Source organism: Polyodon spathula, chromosome 30 (assembly GCF_017654505.1).
Source record: "Polyodon spathula isolate WHYD16114869_AA chromosome 30, ASM1765450v1, whole genome shotgun sequence".
Classification (NCBI taxonomy): domain Eukaryota; kingdom Metazoa; phylum Chordata; class Actinopteri; order Acipenseriformes; family Polyodontidae; genus Polyodon; species Polyodon spathula.
Genome location: NC_054563.1, coordinates 7750641 through 7769077, shown reverse-complemented (window position 1 = coordinate 7769077; position 18437 = coordinate 7750641). Strand labels below are relative to the sequence as shown.

At 37.2% G+C, this 18437-nt stretch overlaps 1 protein-coding gene across 1 annotated transcript; it reads left to right on the top strand.

Annotated features, from left to right (window-relative positions):
* The first annotated feature begins 280 nt into the window (after positions 1-280).
* ccna1 (cyclin A1) lies at positions 281-5617 on the top strand. Its single transcript, XM_041233265.1, has 9 exons — positions 281-434; positions 1066-1232; positions 1614-1848; positions 2168-2283; positions 2361-2584; positions 3892-4096; positions 4709-4822; positions 4986-5119; positions 5234-5617. The coding sequence occupies exons 2-9, from the start codon at positions 1080-1082 to the stop codon at positions 5283-5285; spliced, it is 1233 nt and encodes a 410-aa protein (XP_041089199.1). The 5' UTR covers positions 281-434; positions 1066-1079; the 3' UTR covers positions 5286-5617.
* Positions 5618-18437: the final 12820 nt, after the last annotated feature.

Genomic DNA, 18437 nt, shown 5'->3' with positions numbered 1-18437 from the left:
ACAAGGACTCATCCACAGCATTTTGTAATCAGCCTGTCACCATAGAGAAAAACAAAAGCCTATAATTAGCTCGTGTCTGACAAAGCAAGAGACGCAACCACAGGACTCAGCAGTACACCGCGAGCTAAGCTTTTCTATTTCCATGGTTTCGGCCACGCGTGCACCGATCGTTGGATGTGATTGGCTGTATCTCCCAGAGGCGGGTTGATTGAAAATAATTATTGGTATTGTGGGATTGATGAATCCACAACAGCTGATTTCAGTGTTTACCTAAGAGAAAGAACTGATTAAAACACACGGATTTAATTGGAAGTAATTTCCCCAGGAATATAACTACGGACAGAAAGGTGTAAGTTGTAAAGGTGTCGAGAATTGGACACTTTTTTTTTTTTGTGGCTGAAGAGGGCGTGTATTATCGAAGTCGCACACAACAGGTTTGAATTTGTAATTGTTTTGGTTTGAATTTATAATTTTGTTTTTGTTCGTTTTAACATGATTCGTTGTCTTTAAATGCAGTGCTCCAAGTGTTGGCTCAACCGTGAGTTGTGGGGGGATTTTAATAGGTAACGGAGACTGCTCAGAAAGGTGTGTTTGCTACGATCAACCATTGCTATGGGCAATTTAATAATATATCGTCATCCTAAGTAAAGCCCTACATATGTTTTAGTTGGTTTTCGGTAGAACGGAGCTATATTTGAGTTAAGTTCTTGTTGTTAATCCTTAGTCGGTTGCCAAAGCAAATTTTGGCAGGAATGTTTGTTTCCCCACTTAAGTTTATTTACTTTATGCCAGCAGAGCTACATATCAATAGTCCAAGTACTAATGCAAGGAGACCTACGTAGCTGAACTACCTGTAAATTTACTTTAGATGTGGCGTTCTAGCTAAGGCGCTTACAAATGTGAATGAGCATCATTTGTTGTGTTGATTGTACGCACAGCCACTTATTTCAGCTTGTAAATTGGCTGTGGGGCAGCGGAAGCTCTGTACAACCGTGGTCGACTCTACTTTTTTAAGCCTACCCACTTTTTACCAGACTAAACGCTTGTTTTTGTTTTCTTTTAAAGCTGATCATTTGAAAATGAGCCTTAAAAGCTTCACCAACCAAGAGAATATAAATGCGGCAGCTTTCTATAGGAGAGAAGCTATTCTACCACAAGTGGCTCCAAAACCTCAAAGGAATGTACTTGGGGTTCTGAGTGAAAATGATCAGCACAAGAGGTCATTTGGCCAGGTAAGAACCAAAATGCTGTACTGTTGAAGATTGAATTTCTCTTATAGTTTTAGAATTGTATTGTTGTTCCTGTTGTCTTGAAGACCAACTTAATGCACCTTAGAGTGGAATGCTATTTTAATAAATTACCTGTTTGTTACTATCGGAGGCAAGAGCCTGAGCTTTAATTTGCTCAGGCATTTCCATTTAACATGGCTGCTTTTTTGCATTTGTTTTGGGGGTATCAAATGAAACAAGCATATGACATTACCCCTTGGCCATTCAAACACAAAGTAATGCACATGAGGGGAAAAGCTTTTGTACCTTGATTTGGAGTATTTGTCCTTGGTCTATCCTGACCAGACTGACTCTGCTTAACTTATAACATTAATATATTTTTAGGGGACATCTTATCCCAAGAATGGCTCTGACTTGGATAATTCATTACCTTCAGCTGCAAATTTTCCTGCCTGTATACCCACCTATTCCTCCTCTGGCTTTGAGATCTACGTGGATGACCATGAGGAGAGCATGAAGTCTATCCCCAGCTTAAAAGGGGACTCTGCTACCAGCTGGCATAGAGACACCTTTGAAATGCAGCACAAAGACTTTCACTTGTTGTTGGAGTGTAGTGCCGGTAATCCTGGGTTGCCCTCCTTGCATAGCTCAAACTGAGCTTAGATATCTGTCTTGAACAGATCTGCTTTTCTGTGGCTTGTCTGAAGGACAAGCAATGTGACTGTTTCTGCTTATTGCGTACTTGCATCTCTATCTCCAGTACAGCATACTTTAAAATATCCAGGATTCTTGTGGCACTTTAAGTGTAAAAATCACTTGGATGTAATTTTCTGTTCATAGTGATTTGCTGTGTGTATGTAGCATAACTTCCATTGTGTACTATAATGTCTGCACAACCTAAACACAATTGACACTTTGCACTAAATCTTTCTCATTAGCTGGTTCTTGTATGGATGCTTCCATGCACTCCCTACCTGACTGCAGTGTTCCTGCTGACCTCCTGGCGGTAGTGGAATATTCTGGGGACATTCATCAGTATCTACGTGAAAGCGAAGTATGTACCTCTTCAAAGACTCTCACTTTGTTATAGCAAAACACAACATGGTATGTGAAAATTCTGTTTTTCTTCAGGTAAGATTTAGACCAAAGATCAGTTACATGAAGAAACAGCCAGACATCACAAACAGCATGCGTGTAATCTTGGTTGACTGGCTTGTGGAGGTTGGTGAAGAATACAAACTACGTTCAGAGACTCTCTATCTGGCAGTAAACTACCTGGACCGATTCCTATCCTGCATGGCTGTTCTCCGAGGAAAGCTGCAGCTAGTTGGGACAGCAGCAGTCCTCCTGGCTTCGTAAGTAAACTTCAATTAATACAGAATCCAGATGTTTTGCCCTGTCAGACAAGCCTGCAGTCGACAAACTGGCAACAACTTGATACAGCCCAATCAATGCATGTTTGTTATGATGTAAACATGCTGTGAAGGAAGACTACAAAAGTAGCAATTATAACAAACCTGTGGCTACTGCTTTTGAAGTTATACATTAGAATGAGGTCTACATTTAATATGCCAAACAAATGCGCTGAACAAAAATGAATGCAACATGTAAAGTGTTCGTTTCATGAGCTGAAATAAGATCCCAGAAATTTTCCATACGCACAGATTATTTCTCAATTTTGTGCAAGGATTTGTTTACATCACTGTTAGTGAGCATTTCTCCTTTGCCAAGATAATCCCTCCACCTGACAGGTGTGGCATATCAAGAAGCTGATTAAGCCTCATGATCATTACACAAGTGCAACTTGTGCTGGGGACAAAGTTCCTGCCAATATCCAGCAACTTCGCACCTCCATTGAAGAAGAGTGGGACAACATTCTACAGGCCACAATCAACAGCCTGAGCAACTCTCTATGCGAAGGAGATTTGTTGCGCTGCATCTGGCAAATGGTGGTTACACCAGATACTGACTGGCTTTCTGATCCACTTTTTTTTTTGGCATCTGACCAACGGATGCATATTTGTATTACCAGTCATGTGAAATCTATAGATAAGGGCCTAACATTTATTTCAATTGACTGATTTCCTTATGAACTGTAACTCAGTAAAATCTTTGAAATTGCATGTTAAGTTTTTGTTCAGTATATTGGTATTGATTATCCTAAACCATGTTTTCAGTACTCTCTTTAATTCTAGACTTAAGAGCAGGAAGGCTTAACACTTTTCACTTGCTGTTAGAGAAATTAACCCCAAATCATAATGTAGGAATAACAAGCATACACAGCAAATTAATGTTTAAGTATGCTACATGTAGAATTGTATCAACAAATGTTGTAATCATGGACATGTAACATTTGATTATACACACTCATCTATAGATTAAATAAGTGGATCAAATGCAGGAGGCATCAGACCACATGATTCCATTCTGGTCTGACCTTTTGTAACGTTATCAAATTTGATCGGCTGGTATTGAAAAATGGAACGTCTTAAGTGGGAGATGTGTTGCCTGGGGTGGTTGCGTGAGGCGACAAGCTGGCAGCATCTGTCTTTCCCCTTGTTGCCCTTTACGCTGTAGAAGCAACAATTTGATCCAACAACTTGTTGATCACATCTTCCATAAAGCTTAACTACAGACTAGATTTATTTTATTTATGCTCCAGGAAATATGAAGAGATCTATCCACCAGAGGTTGACGAGTTTGTTTACATCACAGATGACACTTACACAAAGAAACAAGTTCTGCGTATGGAGCACTTGCTCCTGAAGGTTCTAGCGTTTGACTTGACTGTGCCTACAATCAACCAGTTCTTAAACTGTTTTCTGAAGATGACAGATGTCTGTAGCAAGACTGAAAATCTAGCTTTGGTAAGAAACTTGCTTTGGAGACTTTCTGTCATGGGTCCATGATGTGTCAGCCATGGTGCAGTTTCAAAAACTGACTAATGTGTTAAAAGGCTTGAGTACAAAAAGTTTGTTTGCTGTAACATGTCATCCACAAACTTGTATGGCAAGCCAAAGTTTTATATTTTAGAGATCTCAAATTTATTTAGAAGTACTTCCTTTTCTACATTTTTCAAAAGATTTGATGTCCTAGAACACATTTTGTAGAGCTCTGAATAACTTCTAGGTGTCTTAAATGATCTCTGAAAATGCATTTTTAGAGATCTGAAATTCAATTAAGATCAATTAGTTCCACATAAGATATCTTATGGCTTGGCCATATGAGTTTGACCTACAATGCTAGCAAAACAAAGTGACTTGACATGCCTCCATTTCATTAAAGTATCTGAAGTTGAGGTATCTTTAGACTGGTTTGTTTCAAGATTTCATACCATTTGAGATCTCTGAACTGTCATTGGGCTTGCCATAAACTGGAGACTGAACCTTCAACACAATCTGCTAAAATAAGCAAACTGAATTTCTCCATCAAATGGGTAATTACATGTTTTGAGCTATGAAACCAATTCACTTTTGCAGTATGTGGCAGAACTAAGTTTGATGGAAGTTGATCCTTTCCTGAAGTATCTTCCATCCCAGATAGCCGCAGCTGCATACTGTCTTGCAAACTACACAATTAACAGGAAATTCTGGGTGAGTTTAATTTGTAACTTACAAGCCAGCCCTTGGAGACCAAACCAGTATTAAGGACAAATTAATTTTTAATCGGTATAAAGGTTATCTGAACTTGAGGATTAAGTTTTTGATTGTGCTAAATTTTCATGTAATTTATACCAAGACTGTCTTCTCCCAACAGCCTGTATCCTTGACTTCTTTTACTGGATACACTCTGACTGAAGTTGTGCCATGTCTGAGTGATCTGCACAAGATGTATCTGAGTGCTGAAAGTCTGCCACAGCAAGCAATAAGGGAGAAATACAAGAGCCCAAAGTAAGTTTCTGTGCCTAATTGGATTGTTTTACTTTTCAGTGATGAACCAAATGCCAATGTATACTGTCACTTTCTAGTGTAATGGATTATTTTTTTTTTTTTTTTAAATTGCAGGTATCTGAGTGTATCCCTAATAATTCCACCAGAGGTTCTACCTCTCCAATAAGATGTCTTAATGTGTCTGGATAACTTGAACAAATTCAGCACTTGCCTCGTTTTACAATCGCATCGGTTGATCATATTGGACTATGAGACTAATGCAGGTCAAATGTCTCAACTCTTTTATATAATTAACTTTTTAATGCTTTTTTTTTTTTAAATGCAATTTTTGTATTCCTGTGCATTGTTTACTATTGTATAAAATGTCTAAGTTTTAAACTGGATTGCCATCATGGATGACTTCTAGTAAACAATAAAAATTTTAATTTAGAAAGTGTGGTGGCTTTATTGGGTGAGTTGGTAGTGGGTTACTTTAAGCCCAATTATTGCAAGTGTAACAGGCTGCTATTGAAACTGATCATGGTATCAAACATGTTTGTATCCCTTTTCCATCTAGTTTAGTTTTTTTGGAGTTGGTTCGCTACTACATCTTCAAGTGTGTGGTTCTGATCATTCTGGTATTCCATGTACCATTTACAATATCTTTAGGGAACAAAATATTTCTCCATATTGCACAGTTGTCAAATTAATAAATCACTGGTACATGTGTACCAGCACACTTGCTGGAGTGTGGCTTATTGAACTCTTAACGAGTGATGATAAACTAAATTCCTTTTAAATGCAAAGACAACTCAAATGGTTTGGGTTTGTGTGCCTTTTCATTGCAAGATGTTCCTTTTGCTGTAAACAGATTGTTTTCCTTCCTCCCCAGCTGACATGACATTCCTTATCTCTTTTGCTCCCTTTTGTCATGATTTGGTGTTTTCACACTTGGCTCACTTGTGGTTAAGCTGTCGCAGTGAACTGCACAAGTACTGTAAGGCTCCTTCCTGATTCACTTAATTTTCACTTTGAGGTGTAATAAACAGGGAGTAGCAATTAGATGCTCTGCACAACTTTGTTTTGTGCAGTAGATACTTGGGAATTGTGTATTACTCAATTTTCTTCTACAATGAAGATTCTCCTGACTTAGTCAATGTATTTTAATCCTGTTGGGTATTTGTATCAATGTAACTTGATTTGCCTACACAGTCAATTTTTAGATGGTGTTAATACAAATGTATTAAGATTTCAAACTTGCCTAGCCTATTAATTGGCTTGCTTTAAACCCAACTCTCCTGTGTGGTTGAGCTATGTTACTGGCTAGTCCCGTTTAGTGTAAGTAACTCATTGGGGAAGGGGGATGGGACAGGATTGTTTTTGTCTACAGTATTTGACAAAGTTTTTGTAAATACTAGATGTTTCTGTTATTTGTATATTTAAATGACTGTAGGTGCTGAAATTTCAGAATTCAAATTATGAATAAGATGTCTAATAAAATGTGAATTCTTGCAATGTTGTCTGGATATTTATTTCAACTACAGCACTACTTGTTTTAAAAGGTTGGGGTCTGTTGCACACTACATGATTTTGCCAATACATTTTAGAACTTCAACTATCTATTCAACAGAGATTAGAAGGGCCACCAAATACCAGTATTACAAAGTATCTAGAATAATGCTGTTGACTGACCAAATGATACACTCCCACTTTCAAATGAAAGCTATTGGTTTCAGAATTAATTGAAGAGCATGCCACACGTCTTTAATCTAAGGATCCAGTACACCACACTAGTCAATGCTTGTGTATAATTAAGTGAATTTGTCTTGTTAGTAACTTTGAGGTATCATTGTTATGCAACTGTATTGTAACCCCAACAAATGGAAACTAGGTATTTATCTGTTGCAGAATATTTAAAATATACTTGTTCAGACAGATCTAAAGTAACTTACTAAAACCCAATATACACAAACTACTTCCCTGCATAAAAAGTAAACCCCACAATCTTAAATGTGCATGATTAATTGTCAGACATTGAATACAAGTGATAACAGCGTCACTGGATAAATTCAATGCTTGCAAAAAGGAACTAACAGTTTTGACAATGAAAAATGTAAGCGCAGAATGTTATGCTTAATACCTTTACATTGATGTACTGAAATGGTTCTATAACACACTTATCAGGTTCTTCTATTAGCTGCAAATGCCACTGCTACTAACTCTGTACAAAGCATGCTTTGATAAAACCTTTAGGTATATTTTATACCATCTCACATGCAATTACTTTCAATGATTAATACCCTGTACTGTGGCTTTCATATACTGGTAGTTATGTATTGTATTTCTGTTAAGGCTTGTACTTTTTAAACCAGGGGAGTTGTACACCTGACTTATATATATATATAATTTGACCAAAAGTGCAATTTTTCTCTGAGATATAATGGAAAATGTCTACTCTACAATATCAGTTTCAGAGAAGGCAAAACAAATTAAAACTGCTCCCTAGTGGTCAGTTTGTTTAAATTTAATTTTCCAATTTCAGCTTTTAGGAGCAGAATCAATGGTTGAAAACTGACATGTTTACCGGAACAGTTAGTCAGCAAACTTAAACACCAACAGAGAATAGAAAACAAACATAAGAGGATCATAAATAGGTAAGAAGTGTAATAAAATACAAACCTTTTAAAAGCACACCCTGTCAGACCTTATAGTCCTTTTGTATGGTCTGTCTTATCGTTGCACTTTAATTTCATCGACTCAATTCAGAGTGTAAATAATGTGTGTTATGGGTAACCCACACTGATTTAATGTGGCAATCACTTGTGTGATTTGTCTCACTCCAATGTTCTTGCACTTAATGTTGCACCCTCCCAATGTACAAAGCAACACAAGTAAAAATAACATTTATCACAGTGGAGTGCAAACAGTAGCTTAGAAGTGTATTACAAGAAAGGACAATGGTTTGTAATATGGGAAAGTTACCTTCAAGTGAGACAAAATTGAAATATTTACTGGTGTTTTTAATGTAACTACCTTAGGGTATATTTTTCTCTTATTTTTCTCTTATTTTTCATGTGCATTGAAACCTACAATGTGTAGGCGCAATTTTGCAAATTTTAAGGTAAGTTTTACATTTTGTGAGCGCCTTCCTTAAACAACCATCTTTTTTATAATATTGATTACATCTCATTATGCTTACCAACATACAAGACTAAAGATGTTTTGAGAGGGTGTTCACATTAAAAATGGATGGAAGAGAAAATATCTTTGAGCAAAATTCATCAATTAGACCTACGTCGGAAAAATAAGAACGTGACAATAGACAAGTTCATTTCTGAAAATGTATTTGTGCAAGTATTTTTATTTGAAGGTAAGGGAGTTCACATTTAAAAGTGAAGGAATTTTGCACCTGCAGGGCTGGCCTTTGTCCTCCAGAGGCTGGTAGTTCGCTGACGTCCGCTCTCGAGTTCCTGGGTATACAAGAGGAAACTGGCTTGGTCGTGGGATCGGACCAAGTTCTTCTGAGCTGTGTGGGGAATTGCTGCGTTGAGGGGAAAAATAATTTTAAAAAAGGCAAGGAGATACATATTCCACCACAAACCTTAATCTTTACCTTAAAGTCCCAGCAGGCCAATTGAAATAACATTCTCTATACAACAGATGCTATTCAGTGATGGGCTCAGTGAGATTAGTGGTATGATTTGATTACCATTAATAAACCTTATTCTAGATGTTTTAATGTTGTGAATAACCAACAACAGCTACTTGAAATGGGCTTGCCCTTGAAAAATATATTCTAACAGAGTCTAAAAGTTTAAAAAAAAATAAAAATAACCAAAACAAAAAACATCTATACGTTCTTGATTGTTGGTTTCATTGAGCGGTCTAAAAGCCAGTAAAATTAATAAAATTACCTTTCATCTTCTAAAGGAGCGCTGCTCTTAATAAAGCCAGTTGCATTCCTTAAATGACTCACTGACCTTGTTATAATGAAACTCATTTTACAGTGCTTCCCATCTATTCAGTCAGCTCTGAGCAATGGCAGAATAATTCAATCAAAACAACGTTCAACGTGGCAGGTCATTCAAAAGCATGAAATTAGCCTTTGGAGCCCCCAGAATAGCATAATCAATTTGTAAGCAGTGGGCACAGCATAAATCTAAAGACTGATTAGGTTCTTGAACACCTAATTTTCCCCTGTAAGTGTCACACCATTTATTTAGATTATATAGAATGACATTTCCAAACAAATGCATGAAATGATTGTACTACTTTCAGAAAAAAAGGCTTGCACTTCCATTCACTTTATAGGTATCAAATGTGCAGTGTGGAAAGAAACATATGATATCGGAAACATGCATTTTAATTACAACATGACATCTGGTACTACGCTTGATAAAAGAAGGTTCTCACTTTGCTTGCCTACTTGGCAAATAAGGTCACATGACCAAAAATGGCACAAAACCGGCCAATAGTGCCCTCTGACACAACACCCAATGCTAGCAAAGTCAAAATGGCTAATGGTGCAGGTGAGTTTTGTTTTTCTGTTCTTTTTTAAAGGTGTTTTAAAAAATATAAAAAATATTGACATTATAATGAAAACAATTGCCCCTTTTGGTTGAAAAGGTGACAAAAAGTTAGTTATAATGTATACAAGCCACAGGTTGCAAGTTTCCCACTATGAGTTTCATCACCTGTCAATCTATGTATACTGTTGTATAAATTAATATAAAAACGTTTTTTTTTTCCAATCCCTTTTCGAATAAATTTCTATTTATGGCCTCCAGGTTTCTGCAGTAGGTTGGAGTGAAGTTCTTATTGTGTCTTCAAGCACCCACACAACATTTCTTGTGATTAAGCACTTACAGCAAGTGGAGCCCTCAGGCTATTTAAAAAAAAAAAAAAAAAATTCAATTTAAAAAAAGCCTCTAGGTATTTGCAAACAGACATTGTCGAAGTCTAGAAGATTTTAGATTGCAGTCCAGGGCTTTATAGGAATGACCGCCTTGGCCAAAGAGACAAATTTTGAGATTTTAAAGAAAATAAATCCACAAAATTGATTGTTCTGCAGAAGTGATTGACCCTAAACCAAGGCTACTCAACCCTGGTCCTGGAGGGCCGTGTCCCTCCTGTTTTTTGATCTAACTGTAATTTGATTAACTGGACAAATTAAGCTCCTAATAAGCACTTAATTGGTCCAAATATGTAATTTAGGATACAGTTGGAACAAAAACCAGGAGGGACACCAGCCGTACAGGACCAGGGTTGAGAAGCCCTGCCCTAAACCATGCAGAAGCAAATTCTTACTGGAAAATCATGTGATCTTGTTTAGCCAATAACGCTGTTTAATTTATTCAAGACAATACTTATTTACATATTAATAGTTGCTTCACGCTGATGCTTGCACTAAATCCCGCTGCACTTCTCACTGCACTACAGTATGGAGCGCCATTTGTGCCAAAACCATCCGGCCGTTGGTTTGTCAGTTTGTTTAACAATTCGTTTGTTAATTCATAAATTTGTCAGTTTGTGAATTAGTCAATTTGTCCAGCAATTCGTCCATACATTTTTCAATTCATACAGTAATTCATAAACGTATTTGTTAATTCATCTAATAATTAATTCATTAATTTGTCAATGCTGCACGGACCTGCAAATTTCCAATCAACCAGACAAACTTCCAACTGTTAATCTCGCACATGTCGAAAACACTGCAACCTTTCTAGCCAATGGGAACACACACTAAAATTTTGATACAGAAATATAGGAAACGAACTTGAGCATTGGTAAGATAGAAGATGTCAAACTCCCTCCGTTTTCCCATTTAGCATGTAGTAGCTAAAAGACTATGGTTTTATTTTAACAGCAGACCAAGCAAAGTCTTTGAGAACTATCAATAAATACAAATCCCCAAATACTTTAGAATAGAATGTGTATCTGTATTAAAACTAAACTAAAGCTGGAACAGAGGCTGGATAGCGTCTTCACTTTGTACATTCCCTCCTCAAACCCCTTGTGATGATTAAAAAATGAGGAGAGCTTGATTCCTCACACTGGGGAAATATCTATTGTGTAAAGCACAGAAGGGGTAACTTACTGCTTTACATTTTTGTTATGCCTCCAAGGTCGCTAAACCAGCTGGTGTCTGTCTGTTCCGAATTACTTCAGCGCCTCTCGGGACTGTAATCACTGCCAGTGTTTCACTCTTGTACAGCTAAGAGTCAAGCTCTATTACTTTGAACATAGATTATTGTTAGTACAACAATGTTCTACAGTCTACTGAAGGGCTATATTGCTTTTATTGCAATGACAACTCTGGATGCTAAGCAAGGTGATGTCATAACGCCATAACTCACCCCATCAAGAGGTTTGAAATGGAATTTGTCTTCTCCTCCTCGATTCTATATTCATTTTTGCATGTGATAACAGACATGACTGTAATAGCCTTTGTTGGTAGAGGGGGTGGTGCACTTTATGAATATAGAACGGCAGTTCATTTCAGTCGGCACCTGGCCCTGTGTTACTACTGTACCTTCTAGCACAGCCAGAAAATAGGGCAGAAATCTGGGTGTGACCAAATCATAATCAAAGGCATTTAATCAAGATAATGTACACAACTGTCCTGCAAAAAAAAAAAAAAGATGCTACTTGCCACTGAGGTGGATAAATCAAGCAAGACTTGTAATACACCAATTTCTTTTTTTTGTTGTGTGTTGTTACTTTGATCAACTCTTGTTTCAGACTAGGCATGTCATGAATCCTTTCACAAACATAAACAGCTTTATTTTCCTTTTAGGACAGAAGCAACATCAATAAATCCAATTATCAGATTAGAACATTATAGTATAATCCCGTCTTTATCTTTGAAGACTGTTGTAACTTTTTTTTTGCAAACTTTTCCCTGCTTGTCATGGTTTATCTCACTACAGCCTTATCTTTCCTGATTTAATTGTTTTACCCTTTCAAACAGCTTACAGATCAACATCAGCTGAGCACTGTCCACAAACAAAAACATATAAGACTGTCAGAACCAAAGATGATTTGTAATTTAACTTGTTTTCCTCCTGGCTGTTAGGTCACAGATTTTAATCTTAATTGTGGTTTTTCTGAGAGGAATAAAGTGTGCATAAATAAGATTTTTAAATAAGGACCAGATGTAGTACTCACTGTCGTGGAAGATGGAATATGAGGACAAGCATAGCAACTACATCACTGATGAATAAAAACAAACGACTATTTCTATAAACAGGCTTGCTCCTTTTTAACATTTGTTTTTTGGGGGTTAACACAATACCATAATAGTTATACCTTATTTTTGAATGAGTTAGGGATAAAGAAGAAAGTAGATCTTACCAAGCAAAGGTGTCTGACACCTATGGGTCATCCTTCTCAATATTTATTGAATGCATTTGATTGTATTGCAAAAGTCCCTAACAGTACCAACATACTCTTGTTTTAAACAAACTCTTAATTGAGTCTGAGTCATTCATTTTTTTTTTTAAAGGGGAACATTATTCAACTTGTTTACTGTTAATTAAAGACATTTGCCTCAGGTAATGACATTTTATTTGAATGTCATATTTTGTGTATTTTTAATGATGTGTGTTTTGTCTCTGTACATTTCATAAACATCAGTGAAAAAAAGAAAACCCATCGAGGGAAGACCACAAAGGTCTGCAGATGAAACAAAAGGCAGCCCAGTTTGATATTGGAAGGAGATTAGACTTTTTTATACAGTGTGGGCATTACACTGTTGAGGGTCACAGCAATAAATAAGAGCTTCTAGCTCTTTTTGGTTTATCACTGTAAATATATGGAATCTGTTTCTTTTTTTGTTTTGGTCATTGATCATCTTTTGAAGTGGCTGGATACAGCTTCCAATCGCTTCATTTAAGCAACTTTTTGAGTGGAAGCAATTCGCTGCTGTCAGCGCTAACAATAATGGACTGAACCTCACTGTCATATCTGCTTCCAGACAGGCCTACCTAAAACCACTGACAATGACTGGTTTGTGAATGGAACCTGTCAATCAAGCGATCATACTCAATGATCCGTGTTACATACCAAAAGGCATAAAGAAACCCACAGCATATATTGAAAAGTAAACGGGTTAGTTCAACTTAAAAAATGTCCCCTGCTAGCCACTGGCAAGAGGTGTAGTATCACATATGTTTCTGGCACGTGCAATATGGAGGATAATAAACAGCTTTTAGCTAGGTGAGTTGCATTGGCTCTGGCGCTCCCGGGGGTTGGTGTGTCACCAGGTGCTCCATTAGCTCAAGGGGACACCTGCAGGGCGTTTGCTCTACCGGGGCCGGCAGCTGACCAACATTCACTGTGGAGCTCCTGGGTGTGAATAGTAGTGGTGGGATCGAAGGACACCTGCTGACCTTCAGGACTGGTGCACTGTGGTGGGGAGCTGCTGCAGTGACGGACCATAATTGAAAAAAAATAATAGATCCCTATTCTGCTTTCTTCATTATCTGACAAAATAATTGAGTTTTAGAATTCTGGCATTGTATTTCAATGACAGTTGGCAATGAGATTAAATGTGCCCTTTCTGGGGTGATTGAAAGTACTTGGGTTTACATTGTACTTCACAATTCACCCGAGGCATCCATATAATCAGCATAAGCAGACACTCAATTTTGGCTTATTATTTACATTCCACATGGTAGTTACACGAGGGTACAGTATGTAGGGCATTAGAATTGACATGACAGCATGTGACAGGATGGATGTGTGGTGACGTCAGGCCAGAAGCAGGAGCAAAAATACAGGTACTGCAGATAGGTGCAAATGAAGCTTGCGCCGTTTATTTTTTTAAATAACAAAAATAAATATTTAAACAAGAAAATACTGCTCACAGAGCAAAATAAATATTTAAACGAAACAAAGTCACGAACACAAAATAATAACCAAACCTAGGACAGGCTGGGCAATCACCTTCACTGATCCTATACGTTCTTGCTTTTAAATACCTCTCTCCTCTCGCTCTTCCGTTCCTCCTCCGAACACCCAACCCGAGTGCCGAGAGCTGCAGGTTTATATACCGTGACCGAGGGGTTTAACTAGCTGGTAATTATTCTGTCACCTCTCGACCACAATCTGCACGAGTTTATTAATTACGTGCGACTGCCGACCGCTGACTAGCTGGCTAATCTCGCCTCTGCCAGAAACAAAACAATAACAAAACAAAACACATAAATACAATAAATCATAAAAGAAACAAATACAAAATAAGACAGGAGCGGAGGGGAGATAAACAAACACATAATGTACAGGGCTCCTTGCCCTGTCACACAGCAATAAATACAAACATACAAAAACAATCACTCACATAAAGCAAGAATGTTTTTCATATTTAGATTTTGTATCCTGAATTATTTATAAATATTTTGAGTTTATAATTTGCTGTGTAGTTAGTACATTTATAAAATTCCTTAAGCTTGAATAAAGTGTTAAAGTGGTTAAATTACACCTTGTGGGAGAGGCTGCAGACCTCACAGTCTAATAATGAAATGCATTGCAGCAAAGTGTATTTTTTAAAAATCTGATATACACTGATATGTGAACCACCACATTTGCCAAACAATCATTGACATACAATTGTAGTCTCTGTGTTGGACTGAAGATTAATTGTAGACTGGTATTCACGCTATCAAGCCTATTGTGTTTTTTCACCAGTCGAACCCAAAACAGCAGATGTTACAAAGCTACTGAACCCTGGAGTAAGGCTCCACCATGACTTGTAGGCCTCCTGGCCAGTAGAGGTTGCTGAAGTGCAATGAGGTGAACTTTCTTCAGTCAAGGCAGCACTACCTGAGGGACTCCAGCCAAGATCAGCAACTCAGCATGATCAGGATTTGAACCAGCAAGCTCCTGATTATATGACACCCTGCTCTCTTTGTGGTTTTTCATACTGGATGAGCCATTGGGAACCCCATTTTATTTTTTTAATATTGTAACAAAGGGACAGGCGGTGGGACTGTTTTATTGTGTTTGCACTCTGCAAAGCTGTGTGCAGGACTGGGTTGCATGACCCTGTAGCTGTTTCACTGTTTGGAGTCCTATTCCCTTCTCGGTGACTATACACGCAACTCTGCACCAGCACTGACCCTGCCAAGCATAGGAAAGGCACCCTGGGATTGTTGGATGTGCTGGCAGCCTTCTTATTGGCCGGGACTTCTTATTGGCTGGGACTCCTTCTGGTTATTACATTGTGGCAGGTTTGGGATTTGTGGAAGAGCTGCCTGCATGTTAGCAGTGGTTGTGTGGAGTGTTTTGGAGAGCACTTGCTCAATTACTGTTTCACCCTTTTATGCAAAATAAAAGTCCCTGCTTTGAAAGATACCTGCTTCCAGGTTTCTTTATTTCTTCTTCATTGAGAGTTATTACAATATTACTAAAAAATAATGTTAGCAGATTTCATCTTGTTTACATACATTAATATTTGTAATAATTAGTAATGCAACTTATTATAAAATGATACTATAGATAAAAAGTAAATTGTAAAACCAAAGACTACATGATTTATACAATATTCTGAAACAAGAACACATAACTATATATAGTAGTTTCCATAGGCGGCGTTTACGTGCACAAGTCATGACAGCTTTCCTCACGACGTGTTTGTCGTACTTTTCAGGAAATGCGTTGCTATGCAGTTCTGATTTAGGAAAAAAAAAATCGTCCGTACCAATTCAGAGTACTGAATTCATAGGCATTTAGGGCAGGGGATATTTAAATGGCCGTGTCTGCTTACTAAGTAGGAAAAGAACGACTGAATATCGTGAGGAGAGCTTCATGCGTTGCCATGAAGATAGAAACATTTAACAAGAGAAATTAATTCACGTGTTGTCTCACACGTTTTTAATTGACTACTTGTTTGTCTGGTTACCTTTCCAACACATACAATTTATATAAAATTTTATTTCTACTACTTAAAATTTTTACTACTTAAAATGTATATTTGTGTGTGTGTGTGTGTGTGTGTGTGTGTAACATGTAAAAATTACATTTCATTAACACTAGGACCGCCTTTTACAATAAATGTTTTTATTTTGAATATAACCTATATATATATATATATATATATATATATATATATATATATATATATATATATATATATATATATATATATATAAGCCTGTTATCTCTACTGGACCTGGCAACCATCAATTCCATCGTTTTGTACAAGGGAGCAGAGATTTCATCTTGAAGCTAGCCACGGCGCATAAGCAGAAACATTTCGATCAGAAAGCTGCAAAAGCAGGCTGCAGCAGCTCAACCTCGATTCTGTGCTGCGAGTGACACACACGCAGAATACATCATGTTACTTTCATTTTAGATTAAAAAATACTTTTGTTTTTACAGTTTTGTGTGTGCATATACCAGTTGACACACTAGCTTCTTCTGAAATGTTTATTTTAATGGGTTTTTACAGCTATTTTTATCGTGAGAAAACGATTGACCCAGCCCTTAGAGTTGTGCCGCCAAATGGACGACCTTTTCCTGTTTCACAATGTATTCGCGTGACGTCACACAGTCATGACTGTAGAGTTGATTTTCAAGTGCATGAAAACCAAGCCAAAGATGACAGAAAACACGTTTTTTTTTTTTGACTACCTGCCTCCTCTACAATCTGTCTAAATAACCCCAAAATATTAAACTTATTTCCTTGTTTAATGAGCTTAAGGAAGTGTGGTGGTTTTCTTTTCTAGTTTTATCACTATGACCTGTCAGTGTTCAGTTGCATGAACCTTGCTGTTGCATCACATAAGTTATCATCCTGATTAAATTAATTTTTTTAAAGTAATTTAAAATATTAAACTTGAGAAGCCAGGATTATTATAATAACTTATACTATATTAAATATTACAAGCTATTTAGCTTTATTTACTTTAGAGCTTGTTCGGGGAATCCTTATTTGTTGGCAATTGTCTCTTCAGCCTGATTATAGGAAAAAAATGTCACAGTGATCTTTCAGCTCTGTATGCCCAACCTTCTTTATGGCAGTTGTTAAAATGTTATTTGGATGTACCGGTGTACCTTTCCAGATATCTTTAAAAGGGTTTCCAAAGTTTCTCAAGGTTGCTTTCTTAACAGCACAACTGCCATGGAATACAAGTTAATGTCATGAGAAAGATGACTGCAATTCTTCTCTGCAATACTCTGATCTTACTACAATTGTTCATTTCATCTTTGTGATGTGATCTTGTGTTTCCTTTGCTTTCATTTTTTTATGAAACGGGGAGCTCTCTGATATTTGTGACTGAGTGTCCATGAAAGAAACAGGAACTTTTCAATTTAGAAGTTAGGTTGTGCAGCTTAGGAGGCAGTTCCACACGTCAAACCCTGATGTTGAATCTGTGGCATATTACTGTATATCTCTTTATAATCTTGCAGGATTAAGAACCAATAAAACTGGATTCTAAAGTGGAGTTGCTTATTATTTTTCTATTTGGCAGAACATCCTTAAAGACCAACAACTTAGTTTACGCCTTACTTTGACAGGCAATAAAAATTGTTTGGTACTCCTAGATGTACAATGTATTTAATTACAAGGCAGCTTTGAGTTCTTATTTTATTAATACAGTGCCGTGAAAAAGTATTTGCCTCCTGTCTGATTTTCTGCATTTTTACTCATCTTTCACTTTGAATTTGCAGTTGTGGCAGGACCTGTGGCAGCTTATGCTCGAAAACCCGCAAATGTCACTGAGTTGAAGCAGTTCTGCATGAAGGAGTGGACCAAAATTTTGAATCAAAATTTTGTGTTATTTGTTCACTCAGGGTCCGTTTTATCTAATATCAAATTGTGGTTGAAGATCTGATAACATTCAGTGTCAGAAATATGCAAAAATGCAGAAAATCAGACAGGGGGTAAATACTTTTTCACGGCACTGTACTTGCTATTCTAATTCAGTGTACCAGCATGGAAGAAGGAATATATATGGTGCTTTGGAAAGAAAGCTCCAATACCTGAGGCACGGTATGTTCTCGTCTTTGAAAACTAGACTTAAGGGGGCAAAAGTGTGTTAAAATGTGATGTATTTTCATGGAAGATGCAGTTGCTGGTTCCAACTGACAGGGACAATAACAATAGTAACTTTATTTTACTGGTTATGATGGCCAGATCCAACTCTTTTTGGGCTTTGTGCTCATCTTCTATAATGACTTGGAGGTGGTAAATCAATGATGCCACAAAGGTTGCCCAGACTTCATTGTAATGTGCTAATCTGTATAGGCATTTACAGGGGGGTGTTCCTTGCACAAGGATAAATGTCTTTTTTTTCCTTTGGTGTACAATGTATAGAATTGCATTTGAAATGAATGT